This window comes from Saccopteryx bilineata, chromosome 2, assembly GCF_036850765.1.
Source record: "Saccopteryx bilineata isolate mSacBil1 chromosome 2, mSacBil1_pri_phased_curated, whole genome shotgun sequence".
Lineage (NCBI taxonomy): Eukaryota > Metazoa > Chordata > Mammalia > Chiroptera > Emballonuridae > Saccopteryx > Saccopteryx bilineata.
The window spans coordinates 13,515,886-13,537,245 of record NC_089491.1 but is presented as its reverse complement, the minus strand read 5'-3'; the positions used below and the strand labels follow the sequence as shown (position 1 = coordinate 13,537,245).

Genomic DNA, 21,360 nt, shown 5'->3' with positions numbered 1-21,360 from the left:
TGCTCAAGAATGTTCTTGCAAGTTCTTTCTTTGATTTGAGTTCACCACCGGGAACCTCAGATCCTTGGAAACCACCCCAGCAACATAAAGGTGCTGCACGTTCAACAGTCTAAATAAATACAGAAGTCAGTAAATGAAGCTTGTACATCAAACCGCGGTCGCCTCACGCGCCCCCTCAGTTCCGGAAGGCAAGTGAAAGGAGCACGCCCACCGTTTTCTTTCCAGCTCCCGCGCTTCCCACGGAGGAGCAGAACTGATGAAAACAAGGCTTCCAGAAAGGGCATGTCTGCTTCATTTACATTCAACCCTCAAATTAAAGGAATACCAGCATGCAATTGTATTTCTTATCACCAGAGCCGAACCTTTTCTGCATCCTCCCTCCATTCACAGATGGCATTGTTACCGAGGCCGTGATGAGGATTTGGGGGCTCTTTGTGAAAAAAAAAAGAAAAGAAACAAAACAAAACGAAACAAAAACCCCTGAGGGTTCCCTTCTCCCGCCAGTGCTGATAATCATTACAGGGGAAACCTGAGCCTCTGAGTAGAAAACACCCTTGTGTTTATTCTGCACGGAGGGATACTCCTTTAGTGCTGAACTAGGCTACTCTCTTTTGGAGAAGCCATGGCTGGGTAACATTCATTCAATAAACCGTTACCAGGCACCATCTCTCAGCCGTTGCTCCGTGAAGGGGTAGACACCACGGAAGACGAGATGCGGTTTTCACTCGTGAGTCCACGGGCCGGAATATGTAAGAGGCTCGTGACAGAGGAAGATGTCAGTTACCTTGGGGGTGTGGAGGGGCATTGAGCTGCACCTCCAGAGAAGGGTTCGCCGAGAAGAAGTGGGGAGACCTTTCAGGCAGAGGACACAGCACAGGGCAAGGCGAGATGTCTTAATGGCATAGAGGAGAGTTCGGGTTGGGTCAAGTGTGGGGGGACACGTGGGAGAGGAGGCGAGAGGGCTCTGCCTCACACTCTGGCGAGACTGACTGTCACACTGAGCCGTGTGAACTGTCTCCAGCGCAGTGTGGAGACACCTGTCAGGAAGTGTCCCCCTCAGATTAAAGACAGGGGGAAGTAAGCTACAACTGCCTTGGGTCTGTACCCACAAAACCACACCCCGGCCAGACTTTCCGAAGCCCTGAGCCTCATCCTGCCTCAGGGTTTTGCTCCTGCTGTTCCCTCAGACTGCAACACTCTTCCTTTCACTGGCTGGCTCCTCTTCGCCCTGCCCTTCGGGAGGAAGGTCAAACCCTGCTTCCTTGGAGAGAGCCTCCGTGGCTTCTCTACCTAAACACACCCTCCCTCATGCCCCTGCTCCTCTCTCTCAGATGAACCCCGTTTGGTTCCTGCGCAGGACTACCCCAACCTGAAATCACCTTGTTTCTGCGTTTCCCCAGCTGCTGCCTGCACCACGACACGGAAGCCCCATGCGGTGCCTGCCCCGTCCCGCCCACGCCTCGCACGGTCGCTGGCACCTAGCAGGCAGAAAAATATTTGCCCAATGAATTATTGAGTTAATCGGTGGATTTCCGTGGTTCTAGCTGCAACCATATCCTTTTTCCTGTCACTGAAGAAAGACTATTTGAGTACAAATGAGCAAAAGTCGTATTATTTGTTATAAAATCTAGATGTCCGGGCCACATCACACCAATTAAACCAGAATCCCTGGGGGTGGGAGTAAGACATCACCCTTTAAAGGCAATTCCAGTGTGCATCAAGGCTGAGACTCAAAGACTTCTTAGGACGAGAGTGTGGCCATTGGAACCAGACGGCCCCCGTTTGTTTCTTAGACCACTTCTCAGATAGGAAGCCGGGGGCTTCTGCCTTCACCTGTCCCTAATCTCTTCAATCTGTTCCAATTTATTTCTGCAGAGTAATTAAGTTCCTTAATGTCAACATCTTATTAAAACAAATTATATGGGACACATATTACTAATGATTGAGACACACAAAGATGTCACAACCCCAAACTGAGATTTCCTGTGTGGTAGAGACTACTGGTTCTTTCTAAAACCCAAGTATAGGCCCTGACTGGTTAGCTGAGTTGGTTTGAGAGTAATCTGGAAACACCAAGGTTGCAGGTTCGATCCCCCAGGGCACGTGGGAAGCAACCAATGAACACAAAACTAAGTGGAACAGAAATGAATGCCTCTCTCTCTCTTTCCGTCTCTCTCAAATCAATCAATCAATCAATAATAAAAAACATTTAAACTCAAGTATATCATGATCTATTTCATGGCCATAAGAATACATCTTTTATTATACCCAAAGCATTTCAGTTGGTATTTGATACCTACAAAGATGGCAACTTAACCTCCAAGAATCTCTCCTATTTCTACATAATTAGGGTTTGCTGTCTTGTGGCAAGGAGAGGGTTTGGATGATCTCTGGAAAGACAGACCTGGTGGAGTTGCTCATCTCCTGGGTGTCTGTCATGTGCTGGGCACTAACGTATAGAAATAGAAATAAGGTACAAGTCCAGATCTCACAGGACTGAGGCCCAGCGGTCAAGACAGGTGTTAGTCAAATAGGGTGCTATAACAATTGTCATCTGTCAACACTGTACTAAGCATTCCATGTGTATAGTTCATTCAATCCTCAATGCCATCCTGGGAGGTCAGTACTCTTGTTGTTCCCCATTTTAATATATTTTTTTTTATTTATTCATTTTAGAGAGGAGGGGGGGGAGAGAGAGAGAGAGAGAGGAGAGAGAGGAGAGACAGACAGGGGGGAGGAGCTGGAAGCATCAACTCCCATATGTGCCTTGACCAGGCAAGCCCAGGGTTTCGAACCGGCGACCTCAGCATTTCCAGGTCGACGCTTTATCCACTGCGCCACCACAGGTCAGGCTTGTTCCCCATTTTAAAGGGAGGAAAATAAAGCGCAGAAGAGTTAGGTAGCTCGCCCAGGGTCACACAGCTACTAAAGGACAGAGCCTGCGTTGGGATCCAGGCAGCCCCACGCCAGAGCCCTGGTGCCCAACTCGCATGCTATATTGTGTCCTGGGAACAAAGGGGCAGGAAAGACCACGTCTGGCCGTAGGAAGGGGACGCTTCCTGGGGAAGACAGCACTAGTGTCTGCCTTGAGAGATGGGTAGACTTCCAAGAGGCAGAGATGGGGAAAGGGCTGTTTCCTGGCCGAGTGGATGGCAGCGTTAGTGAAGGCTGGGAATGTGGACAACACTCCTGCGAAACGCCACGTGGCGGACTATAGGGTACATGATAAGGAGAAGTGAGGCAATGGGGGTGGGGGCTAGGCGAAGGCCAGACTACGGAGCTATGGAGCGTCCAAATGCCAGCAAGGAGCCGCCGAAGGTCGAAGGTTTCTGAGCAGCAGAGGCGGCACGTGCAGTGAGCGGAGGATGGACAGGAACGAGACGGGCAGGAGGCTGACTCGGAAGGAGCATTAATAATCCAGGCAAGGGGACAAAAGCAGGCGAGGACAGCGGCAGGGAGATAAAGAGGAAGTCCGGGTGTGAGAGATTACAGAAGGAACTCACCAGGACTCGGTGTTGGATTGGAACACAGAGGAGCGAGCGGAAGGAGTCCAAGGTGCGCCTCCTGTCCTGACCCTGGAAGTGCGAGACGCCACTCGCTCAGATAGGGAGGACAGGAACGGGCTGGGCCGAAGAGAAAGGGCAGCTAGAGTTCCTCTGGGAATGTCATTACTCTCAAGCAGGAAGGTTTCTCTATTATCTGGAGCCCTGCTCGGGGATCCTCCACACCAATGCCTTCCGAATTGTTCTGTGACCTTTCACTTACTGAAATTGCAAGATGCATTGGTTGTGATAGATTTTAGAAATTTTATCTTAGATGCTTTGGTCCTAGGATGCAGAATAATTCTATCAAGAATACAGGAAAGCCAAAAGTTAGTTTCTTTGTTCAAGGAATCCAAAGCAAGGTGAGGAGTGGGGAGAAGGCAAGAACTGCTGTCCAACTTGGGAAAAAGTGAAGACAGCCTAGAATTGAAATTGAAGACATTAACAGTTCGGGACTTGTTGCTTTGATCCGAAAGAGGTGAACTAATACTCGGGAAGTGCCCAGGGCCGGACATTGAAGCCGGATAGCCAGACATGGATTCTGCACTCAGAAAGACAGTATGGTTTACCCCCTTGTTATGTCCAGTGCGTCCACAGACCAGCAGCGTTAGGCCTACTCCAGACTTGCTGAACCAGATCGTGATGGTAACACCATCTCCCGGGGCCTTATAAACAGCGGCCTGTATTAAAAGCATGGGCTTTGGAATCAGGTGAGTCTGGTTTTAAATCTCAGCTTAGGCACTCCGCCTCCTGGACCTGCTTCACATATAGAATGTCAGTGGTCCTATTCAGTGGTTTGCACCCAAGGCCAAAAGCCACCAATGACTCCGAAGGACAAGAGTGTGGCCATTGGAACCAGACCATCTTCATTTGCATCCCACTTAAGCCTGGGGCTTCTGAACCTCTGCCCAAGCTTAGTGCTTCATCTATGAAACGGGCATGACATGTACCAGAATCTCTTTCAAGGGCTCTGAGCACTGAAGGTGACATACGTAAAGCACTTGGCACAGGCATATGACGCAAGCAAGTCCCAGCTTCCCAACACATCGCTTGAGGTGTCATGTAAATGCCAACCTGCGGCCACTCTCACCCTTTCCCCACAGGAGGTGGCTTCCAACTACCTGGCCACCAGAGGTCCGTGGATGCTGCCGTAGTGGTTTTATAAATGTAAGAACCTATTATTTTTCTGCATTAAATTGGAGAATGAGGCAAAGGCAGCTAGCAAAGGAACGTTTGCAGAACAGGTAGGAGTAAGGGTCACCCAAAATGATCCAAACTGTGGGGTCAACCAGGGTGGGGGCAGGAGGAACTCCGACCACGTAATGCCTGGTCTTCACTGTTCTAACACGGAGCCACAGGCCCGACACCTCATCCACACAAGGCCTCCCAGCACTCAAGTACCTAGACCGGGAGAAAGGCCTTCAGACTCCTATATAATGATTTCACTTTTTCAAGCTCTACATATTGGAAACCAATGCCCAGGGAACTGAAATGGTCATATGCAATTTAAGACCAGTCAGATGTAGGGGAAATAGCCTAGTAGCAAAAAAGAAATTGAAGGAAAGGGAAAATAAAGACATAGTCATGCTGTGAACCAGAGCTTTATAAATACTGTGGCTTTAACCTGCCCAGGAGGTAGATAAGCACGTTCCCTTTGGTTTGTCCTCAAACTCAACCTCTCGCAAGAGGTTAAGGAACACACCCAAGGTTGGAACTGACACTCAGACCTCCCAACTTCCTGGCTTTGGAGCCCAGAGCTCAGCCTCCACCTCCCTGGTCTATCAGGAAAAACATCTGGGTTGTAACGCTTGAGGATGGGCTATCAAGGGGAAGTGGTGGAAGTTTGGTTCTTTAAGACACTCTCAGCGAGACCGGCCGCCTAGGACCCAGCCAGGAGGCCCCTCCCGTGGCCTGAGTCACAGGCTCAGTTTTCTTCCTTCTCCGATCCTGGACACTTCCCTGTATGACCTTTAGGGAAATCGATTTGAGAGGCTGGGTGGGAAAGAGTAGAGACTCCAAATGTCTGAATAAACAGCCCAAGAAGCTGTCTCAGGTAACAAAGCCTGTCCTCTAGCGTCACTTCTCTGTGACCTAGCGGGGATCCCCTGCCACACTGGCGAGCGCCTAGTTACAGCAAAGAAGGAGCAACAGGCCGGACCACAAGAAGAAAAAGCAAGGGGAAGTCATCTTTAAAGGCCAAAAGGTTACATAAAACATAATAAAATACAACTGTTTCCTTTAAATTTTTAATGGCCAGGAAATGGTATAGAATAACTGCCAAACCACATAAATTAACTCTGTTCATGTCTGTGATCCGGAAAGAGCTCTATCAGCCGATGCAAACCGCATGAATGTTCATCCAACGCTGTCTGGGCGTGTGACCGGGTGTGGGCCAAGGACCCATCTTTACGAGGTCCAGAAAAAGAGGCGGCTGCCGTGCTTGGCAGGCTTCAGGTCTCCCTCCACCTCAGGGTTGGGCTCCGGCCTCGGTCTCGAGTGATAGGGATTCTCCGGTAAAGGTCGATTCGTTTTCACCTTGGTGACCTGCAAGGGGCGATGAGGAAGGAAGCAAAGGTGAAGTCGGGTGGGGCAGTGAGCGGCCACGGACACCCCTGCCCTCCCACTGCCCCTCTCTGCCCCTGGGCCCCAACTACGGCTCTCCTCTGAAGCCCCAGCAAACCCCACTCAGACTCACTTAACCCCGAGTAAACATTTAAGATGGCTCCTTTGGGTCACTCCCATGGCAGAAGTTAGGGACGCAGAAGAGAATAAGATCTACACTGTTAACAAGGGCTCACAGTCTAGTGAGGGAGCCAGACAAGAAAAGCAACCAAGACATCCTAATCGAGTCGCCGTAACCGAGATGCGAACCGGGTACTAGGGGAGCAAGGACTCTGCACACCTAACCCGCCCTGATGGCCGGGGGCCCGGGCCATTCTGAGGGGCAACGTTTAGCTTCATCTTGAAGGAAGGCCAGGGGCCAGCAGGAAGACTGGGGAGGGGGAGACATGCCAAGCAAACAAAGGCAGAGAGGCCATCTTTAGAATGAGAGTGGAGAGTGGAGGGAGGCGTGGCCCCACCTCAGCCCAGTGCTGTCGCAATGAGGCTGGGCACATTATTCCAGCTCATTCTCACACCCTGAGCTCACCGGGGCCACCTGGCTAGCTCTCAAAGCCAGACCTGTGTACTCCAAAGCCAGTGCTTTTTCAATGACACAATAGACTGGTGGGCATGGCCCGGGAGATGAAGGGTGCTGAATGATACGCAAGGTGGTTGAATTTTAACCCAACAGGAACCTGAAGCAGGGAAGTAACTCGTCACATCTGCAGGCTGAAAGGTGTAGACCAGTGGTAGTCAACCTGGTCCCTACTGCCCACTCGTGGGCGTTCCAGCTTTCATGGTGGGTGGTAGCTGAGCAACCACAGTATAAATAAAAAGATAGATTTAACTATAGTAAGTTGTTTTACAAAGATTTATTCTGCCAAACAGCGAAAATCTGACATAAAGTACTTGGTAAGTAATTATTATTATATGTTTTAACTTGTTTTAACTCTGCTTTATAAATTTTATAAAGTTACTTCCCTACTTTATAAATCACCATTACTGTGGAACCGGTGGGCGGTTAGAAAATGTTACTACTAACAGAGATACAAAAGTGGGTGGTAGGTATAAAAAGGTTGACTCCCCCTGGGTTAGACCTAAACCGGACAATGGCAAGGCCAGAGGTGGTGAGCCGGGCCGACAGGCCAGGAGAGAGGGTGAGGCACTGTGCTGTGGAACAGGGAGGGAGGTGGATGGTGTTTACACCACGTTATCCCCAATGGTCACAAAAATCTTCATTGGAAACCCAGCAGAAAACTGTTCTCATTTTAAAGATGAGAAAACAGGTCTAGAGAAGACACAGGCCATGGTTAGTAACAGTCCGGTTATCCAAGTCACTCCCCGTAGTATGACCAGGTGAGTCTTCCTATATGGATGAATTCAAAGACATTTCTCATGAACAGACCTTTGATGCACAACGAATGATCATTACTAGACCCACCCTACAAGGCATTATCATCTCTATTCACAGATGAGGACAGGGAGGCTGGCCCAAGATAAGGGCACATGGTCCACAGCTGGTGCTGGAACCCGAGTCCTCTGACTACAAATCCAGAGTAGTCTTTTGTTTGTTTTTAAAACAGTGCTCTCATCTCTCTGATATAATTAGAGACCACTAACGGTTCTCTACTGCTGGATAGAGTAATTCCAAATCTCCAGCTCTCACTTGAAGCTCCTTTAAAGAATTCAAGGTATCTATGAAATAAATTGAAAAAAATGTTTCTCAAACTGAGAGTAACAAAAGGATCCCTCTGAAAGACAAATTGTTGTGGAAAGAACAATACAACAACTTCCTCTTCTATGCCACACTCAGAAGAATAAAGGAGCAGTAGCATGTGGTCAAATAAACTCCTAGGTAAATGACCTTGGGCAGCCTACTTAGCCTTCCATTTCTCCTCTCTAAATTGGGGCTATCGGCTCAGAGGTTATTAGGATGATATAAATAAAGTGCCTGGCATATATATAACAGGTGGTCCATAAGTTATTTTCAATATTAACGTTATGAGGATGATGGAATTACGGGTGAGAGCAATTCTGCCTGGGAAGTCGGACCCCTCCAAGGACATGACATCTGAGCTGAGACTAGACAGGACGGTAGGGCACTTCAGAGGCAGCAGGACGCAAAAGTGAATGAGACCAAAAGTTAGGCTTTGTCCAGCTGATTACCACCTTTCTAGAAAGAGACTGGCCACTGATTTTATTCTGGTTAAAGGCGATAATATTCTTTTTTTTTTTTTGTATTTTTCCGAAGCTAGAAACGGGGAGAGACAGTCAGACAGAGTCAGACAGACTCCCGCATGTGCCCGACCGGGATCCACCCGGCACGCCCACAAGGGGGCAACGCTCTGCCCACCAGGGGGCGATGCTCTGCCCCTCCGAGGCGTCGCTCTGCCGCAACCAGAGCCACTCTAGCACCTGGGGCAGAGGCCAAGGAGCCATCCCCAGCGCCCGGGCCATCTTTGCTCCAATGGAGCCTTGGCTGCGGGAGGGGAAGAGACAGAGAGGAAGGAGAGGGGAAGGGGTGGAGAAGCAGATGGGCGCTTCTCCTGTGTGCCCTGGCCAGGAATCGAACCTGGGACTTCTGCACGCCAGGCCGACACTCTACCACTGAGCCAACCGGCCAGGGCGATAATCTTCTTAAAGAAATACACTTTTGAAAAGAGTTAAGAAAACAATACTTTTAAAAAATATATTAACACAAAGACTCTGGAATAAACATGCTTTCTTAACAGCATGATTTATTGATTTTCCTTTCACGAGAGATACAAATGGGAAAAGGTAGTTTTTCTTATTAAATATGTAAGTTCCACCACCTTCCAACTTAGAATTATCAACTATTAAACATAATTTTAGTGCAGCAAAAGAAGGCATCTGAAGTAAAATAAGCAAGACAGAGAAGAACAAAAACAAATTTCTAAGCCCTTCCTCTACTTATGATGCCAAGCGTAAGACCCAAGTATCCACAGACACGATACACCAATAGAAGGGACTCCCATACACACGCTCTCTCGCTTAATCCTCACAGAAAACCAGGGATTAATACAGGGTCCATTTTATAGACCTGATATGACAGGAAATTTTAAGCAATTTGCTCAGGATCCCAAATAAATTAAGTAGTGGAACCAAGATTCAAATCTACTATCTGTCTCCATTCAAAACCTGAGTCTTTCCTCCATGCCGTGCTACATATGTTGTCCCAGAGGGAACGGAGGTTGACAGGCTCAAGAAGCAGGGATGGGGCAGGTAAGAAAAGGCCTCTTATGCCAAGATATGGAGGGGATGCTTCACCTGGCAAGCAAGGGGGAACCTCTAAAAAGTTTTTTTAACGAAAGTGACATTTCTTTTTCACACAGATCATGCCCATCATGACGGTGTGATTATTTTCTAAATTCTGCGATTTCAGAGGATGCACTGCCTTCTAAAATGCAAATTGATCCACCTCCTGTCCTAGTTTGGAATCCCCCAGCCCAGGTTAGGAACTGCTGTCCACGAAGTAGGAACAATGAGAGGATTCAAAGTTTCCTCCAGGAACCTGATCTACAGGAACTGATAACGGTATAAAGGCAGAGAGTGGGAAGTGAAGCAGAAACACTTCCAGGTTTCTAGCTGAGGTTTCAACAGAGTGGTATCACAACCAAGACAGGAAACACAGGAGAAAGGATCAGAAAAGATGCTTTATATTATTATTATTTTATTTACTGATTGATTGATTTTAGAGAGAGGAAGAGAGAGAAACATCGATTTGCTATTCCACTAACTGGTTGATTCCTGCACGCATCCCGACTGGGGATTGAACCCACAACCATGGTGTATCAGGAGGACACTCTAATGAACTGAGCTACCCAGCCAGGGCCAAACATGCTTTTTAAAGCACAGGCATGTACTTTTCTTTCTACCTTAGGTATGTTCCTGAAAAATCTGGCCTAACCCTGATCCTACTTCCCCAAGGAACTACACAATAACACCAATGTTTTCAGCTGGCAGTGTGTCCCCTAACATTTTGTCTATCCTCATCTACTCCCTTCTGCTCTTCAATTAGCTATTTAACCACAAACAAATCTGCACATGCTGCTAGGTCTATTTAAAGAAGTACGTCTGTGAAATAAACTCCCTTCGGGACTGTGTATAATCACTCCCTAATTAACCTGTTCAATATGGATTTCTCCCATAGACCTGTCCTCAGAGGACCCTTTCCTGACCACCTCCGGCCTCTAGCCACCCTTTAGTGAGAGAGCGAGCCCACCAGCAGGCCATCACTCACCTTGGACAGCTCTCCCAGGTCGGGTCGCACCCAGCCCAGCTTGTCCAGCACACACTTGTCAAACTTGGCCTGCTGTGTGCGGCAGCGACGAAGGAGCTGCAGGCCGGAGTAATCGATGCAGGTCCAGTACTCGGTGAAAGGCTCTGCACAGTGACGCTTTATCTGCCTAGAGAGGAGGGCTGAGTTAGGGGAGCTCTTCGCAAAGCAATGAGAACCTGAAACATGGGAGAAAACTGGTGCAGACTCCACACTTGGAGCCTATTTATTCTTTAGCCAATTCTAGAGTATCAGCTTAGCAAATCTAGAGGAGACGGAGGCATACTCACAGACGGGCATGCTGACATACTCACAGACGGGCATGAAGTCAGAGGGGACAGATAATGGCAGAGGAGGAAAAGGAATTAGAAAAGCAAATACACAAACGACCAAGCAGGAGGTCCTGGGAGCATTCACTGGGGAGGCAAACGGCCCTACCCTCCTCAACAGCTCCAGGTTCCCATTCTATTAACGCACCAAACAAAAACAGAGATGACTATTGTCAGTAATAAAATTAAATTATATTTGGTGTTCTCAAGAAAAGTAGCATAGCATATTAATTCATTTTGTGACCACTAAAATAGTTGAACAAGTAACTTTTGTGTATAGAAAGGATAAGCCTCAATTATTTTGCAGAATTCCCCTTCTCTTACCATTCAACCTTCTTAGTAATCAAATAAATGCAAACTAAAGCAAGAACAAAATACCATTATTTATGTAAAACTCGTATTTGAGGCCGTGGAACAAACGCCATATCTGAGGCTGTGAAAGAAATGCAGACCACCTCCAAAGGAATAATTTTGAACCACTTCCTTGTCACACTCCAAGAATCTAGCTACACTCAACACAGGAGCCTTATTTACCACGGCTCAGGAAGAAGCTCAGAGGTGGGCCACGGAATACACAGTGAGGTCTCTGCTTCATATTCCTGCTCAGTTCCATTGGTAGCAGCTTCCAAATAACCTTTCAGATATTCTGAGTATAATCTTGGGGACGGCAGGGTGTGTGACAGGAAGGAAGGACCTCCAGAGCCCTACCTCGAGGACTTACCTCTAGCTCTACTGAGTTGGAATGCCATGGTGCACAACACTGCACCCGCTGAACCTCGCCTTGAGAATCACTCTATTAGTGAGCTACCACTTCCAATGGGAGTTCTGTATCCCTCCAAATGCTGCGGCAGCAGAAGGCCTGCAAGCCCTCAGTCCGGGCCCTGCCCCACAGTTACCTACCAGTGCCTACAACAAGCAACATAAGTACCTCGGGAACTTGTCAAACCTGAACATTTCCCTCTCGGCCAAATGAGAAATGCCTTTCAAAGTTCTCTTAGAACAGCAGTTCTCAACCTGTGGGTCGCAACCCCGGACGAACGACCAAAACACAGGGTCGCCTAAAGCAATGAGAATACATAATGCATATCAGGTATTTACATTCCAAATCATAACTGTAGCAAAACTACAGTTATGAAGTAGCTACCAAAATTATTTTTTGGTTTGGGGTCACCGCAACATGAGGAACTGCATTGCGGGGTCACGGCATTAGAACGGTTGAGAACCACTGTCTTAGAAAATAAAAAATCTCGCCTGACCTGTGGTGGCGCAGTGGATAAAGCGTTGACCTAGAAATGCTGAGGTCACCGGTTCGAAACCCTGAGCTGGCCTGGTCAAGGCACATATGGGAGTTGATGCTTCCAGCTCCTCCCCACCTTCTCTCTCTCTGTCTCTCTCTCCTCTCCCTCTCCCTCACTGTCTTTCTCTCTCCCTTTCTCTCTCCTCTCTAAAATGAATAAAAAAAATAAAAATAAAAAAAAAAATAAAAAAAAATAAATAAAATAAAAAATCTGGAAGCAATTGAGATCTTGCTTCCCAGCACTGTCGTCAGTTTGGGTTCAAATCAACTCTTATTAAGAAAAGAAAAAAATTTAAAAATAAACAATGTTAGCAATGACATCAATGCAAATTCAAGCAAGAATATCATGTTGTACCTACCAAATATTTAAACAATATACAATGCTGGTGAGGTATATCAAGACACAACACTAAGGACAGCATAAACTTACTCAACTTAAAAATGTTCAAAGCCTTTAATAAAATAATCTCACTGCTGGGAAATTTATGCCAAGGATTTAATTTAAAAATAAAAAAGGCCCTGGCCGGTTGGCTCAGCGGTAGAGCGTCAGCCTGGCGTGCGGGGGACCCGGGTTCGATTCCCGGCCAGGGCACACAGGAGAAGCGCCCATTTGCTTCTCCACCCCCCACCCCCCTCCTTCCTCTCTGTCTCTCTCTTCCCCTCCCGCAGCCAAGGCTCCATTGGAGCAAGGATGGCCCGGGCGCTGGGGATGGCTCCTTGGCCTCTGCCCCGGGCGCTGGAGTGGCTCTGGTCGCGGCGGAGCGACACCCCGGAGGGGCAGAGCATCGCCCCCTGGTGGACAGAGCGTCGCCCCTGGTGGGCGTGCCGGGTGGATCCCGGTCAGGCGCATGCGGGAGTCTGTCTGACTGTCTCTCCCCGTTTCCAGCTTCAGAAAATTACCAAAAAAAAAATAATAATAAATAAATAAAAAATAAAAAAAATAAAAAAAAGATCCACACACAAAAGTAATCGTTGTGGCCCTGGCCAGTTGGCTCAGCGGTAGAGCGTCGGCCTGGCGTGCGGGGGACCCGGGTTCGATTCCCGGCCAGGGCACATAGGAGAAGCGCCCATTTGCTTCTCCACCCCCCCCTCCTTCCTCTCTGTCTCTCTCTTCCCCTCCCGCAGCCAAGGCTCCATTGGAGCAAAGATGGCCCGGGCACTGGGGATGGCTCCTTGGCCTCTGCCCCAGGCGATAGAGTGGCTCTGGTCGCAGCAGAGTGACACCCCGGAGGGGTAGAGCATCGCCCCCTGGTGGGCAGAGCGTCGCCCCTGGTGGGTGTGCCGGGTGGATCCCGGTCAGGCGCATGCGGGAGTCTGTCTGACTGTCTCTCCCTGTTTCCAGCTTCAGAAAAATACAAAAAAAAAAAAAAAAGTAATCATTGCAAATTTATCCAAAGAAATCAAAGCTGGAGTCAATAATGATGTTTAATAACAGGAATTGGTCAGGTATGGTTGGTTTATCCACTGAGGGAATATTATATAGCTGGTAAAAACGATGATCATGAAGACAATACATCAACTTGAATGTTCCCAACAGTTTCAAGTGAAAAATAAATTTTAAAATGTAAACACACTATGACTTTAACCACAAAAATATCTCTGCATATAGACAAAGACAGCAGAAACAAAAAAGAAAAGCAGCTATTATGTGACAAGATTTGATTTTTTTCCTCTAACGTCACAGTGGACATCTGCAGGTTCTGCCTAGCCAGCAGTCACTCCCCACTCTTCTGTAACATCCTTCTAATTTTCCACTGGGAAACAACCCCCCTATTCTCAGCAATGTGGTTTAGATCAGTGGTCCCCAAACTTTTTTGGGCCATGGACCAGTTTAATGTCAGAAAATATTTTCACAGACCGTCCTTTAGGGTGGGACGGATAAATGTATCATGTGACCGAGACAAGCATCAAGAGTGAGCCTTAGACGGATGTAACAGAGGGAACCTGGTCATTTTTTTAAAAAATAAAACATCGTTCAGACTTAAATATAAATAAAACAGAAATAATGTAAGCTATTTATTCTTTCTCTGTGGACTGGTACCAAATGGCCCACGGACCGGTACCAGTCTGCGGCCCGGGGGTTGGGGACCACTGGTTTAGATGTATCTAAGCCTAGTCCTGCTTCAGGCCTGACCAATCACAGCATTTTATCTCCTGCAACACAACTGATTCAAAGATATGCATATGAGTTGCCCAGCCAGGCCAATCCGACTCTGCCCAGGGACCTCTGCTCATGTTACTGGAGAACTCTCACTTTCTGCCTATGTCTGCTAGGGAAGTGGCACAGCAGCCTGGGGTGGCTGGTGCCCATTTGTGCTACTGCAAGGAAAGAGTCTCTTTGAAAATGAGCTTGACAGAGAAAAAAGCAGAACTAAGAGACTGGAGGAAGAAGAGAGGTGAAAAGACACCAAGTTGTTGTGAAATGATTTAAGCCCTTGAATCTAGCCTGGTCTGATGCTGGTCTTATTTCTGGACTTAATAGACGCATGAGCCAGTTCCCTTGGGGTTAAGTTCCTGTCTCTTTCAATAGAGATGTGATTAATATGGCTGTTAAATTTCCCACAATTACAATTTGGGTTTTTTTACTTATAGTATTAAGTATAGTGGCCTACCCAAAAACTTGACTCTGAACAAACACAATTTTCTTTCCATGATAATTGTGTGTTTAGCAGTCACAGTGATGGAAACAATCTAGTGATAGCTACTAGCAAATGCTAAGCTGCTTTGATGAGCTTTTTCAAATTTGTCATAACAATCCTGTATAAGATTATTTTACAATTTGGAAATTGAGATTCATTAGGATTAAAGAACTTGCCAAACAGTAAAAACAAATAACAAAAATAACCATCAGTTATTGTGTATTTACTTTTGTCCATCTGATTTCAAAACCTTGTGCTGCATACTAAAATTAGTCATTAAAATGCTCCTTCCCTTTAACTAGCTGGATGTGCACTGAGATGCATACACCTGGATGGGTCATCCCAACAGGCACCCACGGGAAAGGGTTTTTACCGGAAGAATTCCAGAGCACACTTGTTGACCAGCTTGCCTTCCTCTAAACAGCGCCGCGGGTCCTTTTCCTCCCAGCGGCACAGCATGAACTCCTTGTTGGCTTTATCGCACTGAGCGCCATAGTGATGGGCCGCAGCTTTAAGCACAGCAGAACTGACCTTCACCTGGGGAAAGGAACGGTGGGAGAAAGACAACATTGTTTTGTGACCAGGACATCACTTCACCTCATGCTGGAAAAAGCAGAGGGATGCCATAACGAGCTCTGATCATCTGCTTTGGCGATCACAAAGCTCTTTCACATCTCAGCTGTGGCGCTCCACACCCTCATAACCATCCCATTAGGTTGACGTTGCTACCCCCATGTAAATCTACGGGAATGGCAGCCCTAATTAAATCCTTGGGTCTCTCTGACAGAAGCAGAGCTCCAAAAAAAATGGAGGCTTCTGGGACATTATGGGAGAAACCACCTCCGGGAGCTCCCATGAGTCTCCTCTCCAGGAAGAGAGGTAAGGGAATATCAGAATGTAAGAGATTAGATAAATCTAAAAGATATATAAAATCTGCAGAATCACAGATGAGCATGAGCACGTAGTCCAGCAAGTTATTACTAATGATAAATTATTAAAATGTGTGAATTTTTAAAAAAATTAGAGTACTCACAACGGCAACCCCTATGTCTGTGTCATTCTCCGCCCCGCCCTCGCATGCACTCCAGTACATTTCCCTGTGAACACAGGGTGGTCACGGCGGCTCACAGGGAAGGCAGGGCCAGCCTATCCACCAGCTGCGGCAGCGACGGTCCTGCTGGTCTTTTCTGTGTCTTGCCCTGGGCCAGCGCCACAATGTCCTAACTACTGCAACTCACTAGAACATTTCATTTTCTGAGAGGACCATCCTTCCCATTATTCTTCCTTTCAATATTGTCCTGGTTCTTCTTCCAGATGAATACCACACCCCTCCTCCCAAAATGTGCATTGGAATTGCACTAAGTTTAGTTATGAACTATAGAAATGATCCCTGAAAGTATAGTCTTTAAGTTTAGTTACATATTAAAGTAGAAGGAAAGGGGCACTTTTACATTATCAAGTCTCTGTTCAAATTTACCTCCTCGGAGAGTCTTTCTTACTCATCTTATATAAGCTGGCATCAGTGGTCACCCTATGTGTGACAACTACAACGTAAGGTCCAAGAGGGTGGGGAGCTTTTCAACACAGATCCAATAGGTCAAACTACAATGAAACTATAACGCTTACTAAGGTTCACCAGCACCCAAAATAGTGTCTAGCTTAAGTAATTGTGTAGCACTCACTTCTGTGCCAGGTACTAGGGATACAACAGAGGTAAGAACACATGAATTATGCCCTCTTCTCCAGAACCCAGTATGTCTTGCCACTCATGCAGGTCATTCGTATGCCCTTCAGTTAAAATTAGTTTCCTTCATATAGGAACCCTGCACATTTCTTGTTTATTCCTCAGTATTTTAACATTTTTGAGACTATGAACAGGGTTTTATTTTCCTATTAGATTTTCTCATTGGTTACTGCTTATTTGTACACTGTATCTTCTCTCTAGCCATATGTTACTGAACTATTGCTCATTCTGATACAAAGCTAAAGAGAATTCATGGGAAAACTCCCATTTACAAATAAAAACTGCTTCCTTTCCTTCCTGATAGTTATCCTTGTTTTCTTCTCCTCTTATTGCTCTGACCAAAATCTCCAGGATAACACAGATGAACAGCAATGGCAACAGGCATCCACGGCTTTTTCTAAACTTTAAAGCAGAGTTTGGGAAGCCATTGGCTGTTGGTGTCTGGGATGTGGCTGTTCAGACATTCCTCATTAGGAATGTTTCTTTCTAACCCTAGTTGGTTTTGTTTTACTGTTGTTTTCTCCACCAGGAAAGACTGAAATGGCCAGGTTTCTTTTTCATTAATCTATACATGTAATGTAGAAAACATTAACAGATTCTCTAAAACTGACTCATTGTACCTAGCAATGAAATCTAGCCTGTCATAGTGCATTTTGCTTTAAGATACTACTAAATTTGAATGGCAAATATTTTATTAAGGATATTTGTATGAGGATTGTATAATTATTATTTTTTATAACAAAAATTTTACAATTTTATTTTTTGTGAATTACACTCAGCTTAGCTTAAATTATTATGAAGATAAAAGGCAGAAACAGATGAAGAGAGTAATTCAGCTACACACTTTAAGAATAAGGTCATGACTATGTCTACTAATATTACAATTATTATAATTATCAAAGCATGGCCCTGGCCAGTTTGCTCAGTGGTAGAGCATTGGTCCAGCATGTGGATATCACAGGTTTGATTCCTGGTCAGGGCACACAGGAGAAGCAACCATCTGCTTCTCCACCTCTCTCCTCCCCCATCTCTCTCTCTCTTTCTTCTTCCCCTCCTGCAACCATGGCTTAATTGATTTTAGTGCATTGGCCCCTGGTGTTGAGGATGGCTCCACAGAACTGCCTCCTCAGGCACTAAAAATAGCTCGGTTGTGAGCATGGCTCCAGATGGGCAGAGCATCAGCCCCAGATGGAGGTTGCTGGGTGGATCCCGATGGGGGTGCATGTGGGAGTCTGTCAATCTCCCCTTCTCTCAACTTGGAAAAAAAATTATCAAAGCAATTACTTATTTATGATATGTGAAATTTGCCATGATAATGCTAATAAATTTGTTTAAAATTTTTTTAATTTGTGTTAAATTTTGTATCAATTTTTTAAAATAAGAGTTTATTTAGGTTAATTAAGTAGTACACACACTTGTTATAGTATCTCTAAAGAACTGGGAGAATAAAAATCAAGACACAAATATTTTTTAAAAGAATATTTTAAAAATAAAGTTAGTTATATTTACTTCCTTGTCAAATGCCTTAAAACACCTTTAAATGGCTGATTTAATAACTCAGATCCCATCATGGCTATCATGCCCCAAACGACTACGGTATTCTTTGTTTTACTTTCCTACAAATGTCGGGGTCTTACCAAAACCTAGGCACAACCATGTTGCTGAGCATATAAAACACACTGTCATGGGGAAATGAAGGATGAGAGGCACACATGAAATCTCTTCTGAGGAAAAAGAGACAAGTGCTCAAGATGACACAGCAGGTCGGTGGCAACCACGGATCTGGAATCCAGAGACTGTGACCTCCACGCAGGCCTCTTCCCATTAGCACACCATCACTGCGGTGGCAGAGCTTCCGATGTCACCGTCTCCCTTCACCTGCTTCCTCACTAAGACTGATGAATTCCAACAGCAATAACATCCTCTCACAGCTGCTCACCATGAATACCCTCACAAGTTCATTCAGCTTCCTTTGTCTCCAAGAACGCAGAACGTCCTTCCCCACTTATCCTCACAACAGCCTCCCTGCGCAGCAGGTTCCTATCTATCTGCAGGTGTGGAAAGGGAGGCAGAATGACAACTACAACCAATCCTCCCATCCTTTTCTCTCTTCCTTATACTGTATCTGAACCCTTTTCTATAGTACTTAATTTATACTGTCTTATATTTTACTAATTCATGCAAAATGAGAGATAATAGTACCTCTTTGATAGAACTGTTAGGGTTAATATATTAAGAATGGTGCCTAGCACATAGAAAGCACATCATAAATATGAGCTAGTATTTTTACTGAAAATTGCCAATGTGTACAAAGATTTTCCAGGGTGTGTTGTAACTCCAAAGTCTCAAACCTGCTCCTTCCCCTGGCCTCCTCAGTCCTAATGTCAGGTTGCAAATGTGACACTGATTCCTCAACCTTTCCTGTTCTGATACCTAAGCTATTGATAAGTCTGATCAATTCTAAACAAATTTGTTTCTTCCTTCTATAAACACAGTCACCAATTATGGTGGGGTCATTAATATCTTCCTCAAATATTTCAAGAGCAATCAAAACTAGTCTCTGTTTTTCTTGTCCTCTCTTCAATCCATTCTACACAAAACTATTAGTGATCCGTCTAAAAGACAAGTCTTATTTTACCCTGCTATTGAAACAAATTAGCACAAAACCCTTGAAGGATTCAAGTTTAACAGAAGCATAAAGGCTAAACTTTCTATGGTGTATTCAATGCCGTTTGGACCCAAACTACCTTTCCAGCCCTCTACTCTCAACACTTCAACAAGGGACTCCGTGCAGTTCTCTCAGAACACTGAACTCCCTGGTCCCAGGACCCATGTTTGGTCCCCTGCCTCTTCCCATCTCCTCACCTTTGCTAAGGTCCTACCCTTGCTTAGAAAGCTCTTCGCTCCAACTCTGCCTATAATTCTTACCATATGCCCAAGAACTGCTTTCTCTGTTCCCTTTATAGCCTCACAGAATTAAACCCCTTCATCTTACAAATAAAACAGCTGTGTCTGCAAATGCTAAAAGTGACTAAAACAGGTAACCAAGCAGTTGGGCCTAGAATTAAGCTACTTCAAATCTTACTCTCTTTTCTTAAATCGTGTCTGCCCTTCTTCCATAGAATTTAATTATACTTTTGTCTTATATACTGATATTTTGGTTATTTATGTGACTATCTGTTTCTCAATTTAACTGTGTGAAGCCAAAAGGCAAGTTTATTCCAGATACAGACTACTTGCAGAAAGTACAACCTCAGTTGTTTGTTGAACCAAATTAAAGTTCTAATGAAAAACACAGCAACTTGAGAGTAAGCCATCTCCACCGTGCAGCAAAAAACAAGACTGACTGTTGGCAGTACACACCTCCCACCATTTAGTAAATGTCTCTTTAGTGTGAGGTCCCTGAACACAACTAAACATTTCTTCATCAGAGGAAAATAACAGCTGCCCTTCTCACAGGCATCTGAGATTCAGTGAAGCAATGCAGATAAAATACTTCACACAGTGCCTGGGATATAGGTACTGGCACATAAATTTTAGTCTTGCCCTTGCTCTCCCTCCAGTGCATCCTAATGTTTCTTCTATCCCAATCTGCCACTCCTCTGCCTTCCACCCTTCCACCTCTCCTCATCACCTCACTTACAGGATGAAGTGCAAACTTCTCAGTCTGGCCTTGTGGAAGTTGCTTTCCAGTCCTGCTTCAGCCCTGGTACCTCTCCAGGCTCAGCAACTGCTGCTTCCTATCAGCAGTTTGTCTCCCTAAACAGAAAAGGTGCTGCCAAGCCTTCTTGCTATTTTGAGCTTTTGCCCAAAATACAGTAGTTAAAAAGCATGGCTTTTAAAAATCAGAGCTGGGCTCACATGCCAGCTCTACCGCTTGCTAGCTATGTGACCTTGGGCAAATCACTTCGCTCAGGGCCGGTTCCTTACTTTCAACATGGAGACACGAATTATATCCTTCTCCTTAGTGTTGCTGGAAGGATTCGACGAATTAATACAGGTAAATCCGCCTGACATCTAGAAAAGGCTTGTTCGTGTGTGCTGTAATTAGTACTTTATATTATACTGTCATCACCTCCCATAGCACCAACGACACTGTACTGCCACTGCCTCTTCGTGTGTCTGCCTCGCTATTAGGTTATAAACAGTATGAGGGCAGGGACATCCTCTTGTTTTCCACTGTATATTCATATGGTAGTTATTCAAATGGTATCTCTTGAATAACTGCATTCTTTAAATGTCCTATTATCGAACACCTTCTCGGGGCTGTTAGCAACTTCACTCTCCAATGCCACCTCCGTTTTCTGCAGCTTTCTGCCTCCATTCTAATGAACTCTGCCCTGACGATGCTACTTTAAGGTGACTGTCTCCCTTGACTGGGAGCACCCAGGGTTGCATGCTTACTTCGCAGGGAGGTGTGAGTAGTAAGTGACATAAAGTAAGTAAAGTGGTGCTGGCTGGTGCCTAATAAAAAGTACCACTATTACTCCCGTAATGAAACAGGTCGCCGGGGGGGTTACGGGAAAGAGTTCTCGAGCCACGGCGGGCTGAGACGGGGCGATTCCCGGGGCTGAGGGAGCGTCCGAGGTTTGACCTGCATATGTGTTGGAGGACATGGGGTTGGGGGGTCCGGAGCCCAGAGTCCGCTAAATCCACGCAGGACTGGGCCCAGGCCCGGGAAGCTTCAGCCCTGCGCCCCGCATGCCTGTCCTCCGGGCGAGCCTCACCTCCTCCACTTTCAGATCCTCCAAAGTGGGCAGCTCCACTATCCCCGGCATGATGTCTGTAGCCCCGACCCAGACGAGGCAGCCGCAGCCGCGTCGCCTCCGTCTCCTTGAACTCCCCTTTCGACCGCCAAGGGCCACCTGGCGCCTGCGCATGCGCAGCGAGCGGCACGCAGGCGCACTGCTC

At 46.2% G+C, this 21,360-nt stretch overlaps 1 protein-coding gene and 1 pseudogene across 1 annotated transcript; both read right to left on the bottom strand.

Annotated features, from left to right (window-relative positions):
- Positions 1 to 5,774: 5,774 nt before the first annotated feature.
- NDUFA8 (NADH:ubiquinone oxidoreductase subunit A8) lies at positions 5,775 to 21,333 on the bottom strand. The gene is made up of 4 exons (XM_066256314.1): positions 21,177 to 21,333; positions 15,079 to 15,242; positions 10,405 to 10,570; positions 5,775 to 6,086 (listed from the first exon to the last, which is right to left on the bottom strand). Exons 1-4 carry the CDS (start codon positions 21,327 to 21,329, stop codon positions 5,949 to 5,951), a joined length of 621 nt encoding a protein of 206 aa, XP_066112411.1. The 5' UTR covers positions 21,330 to 21,333; the 3' UTR covers positions 5,775 to 5,948.
- LOC136327773 (small nucleolar RNA U3) lies at positions 15,954 to 16,111 on the bottom strand (annotated as a pseudogene).
- Positions 21,334 to 21,360: the final 27 nt, after the last annotated feature.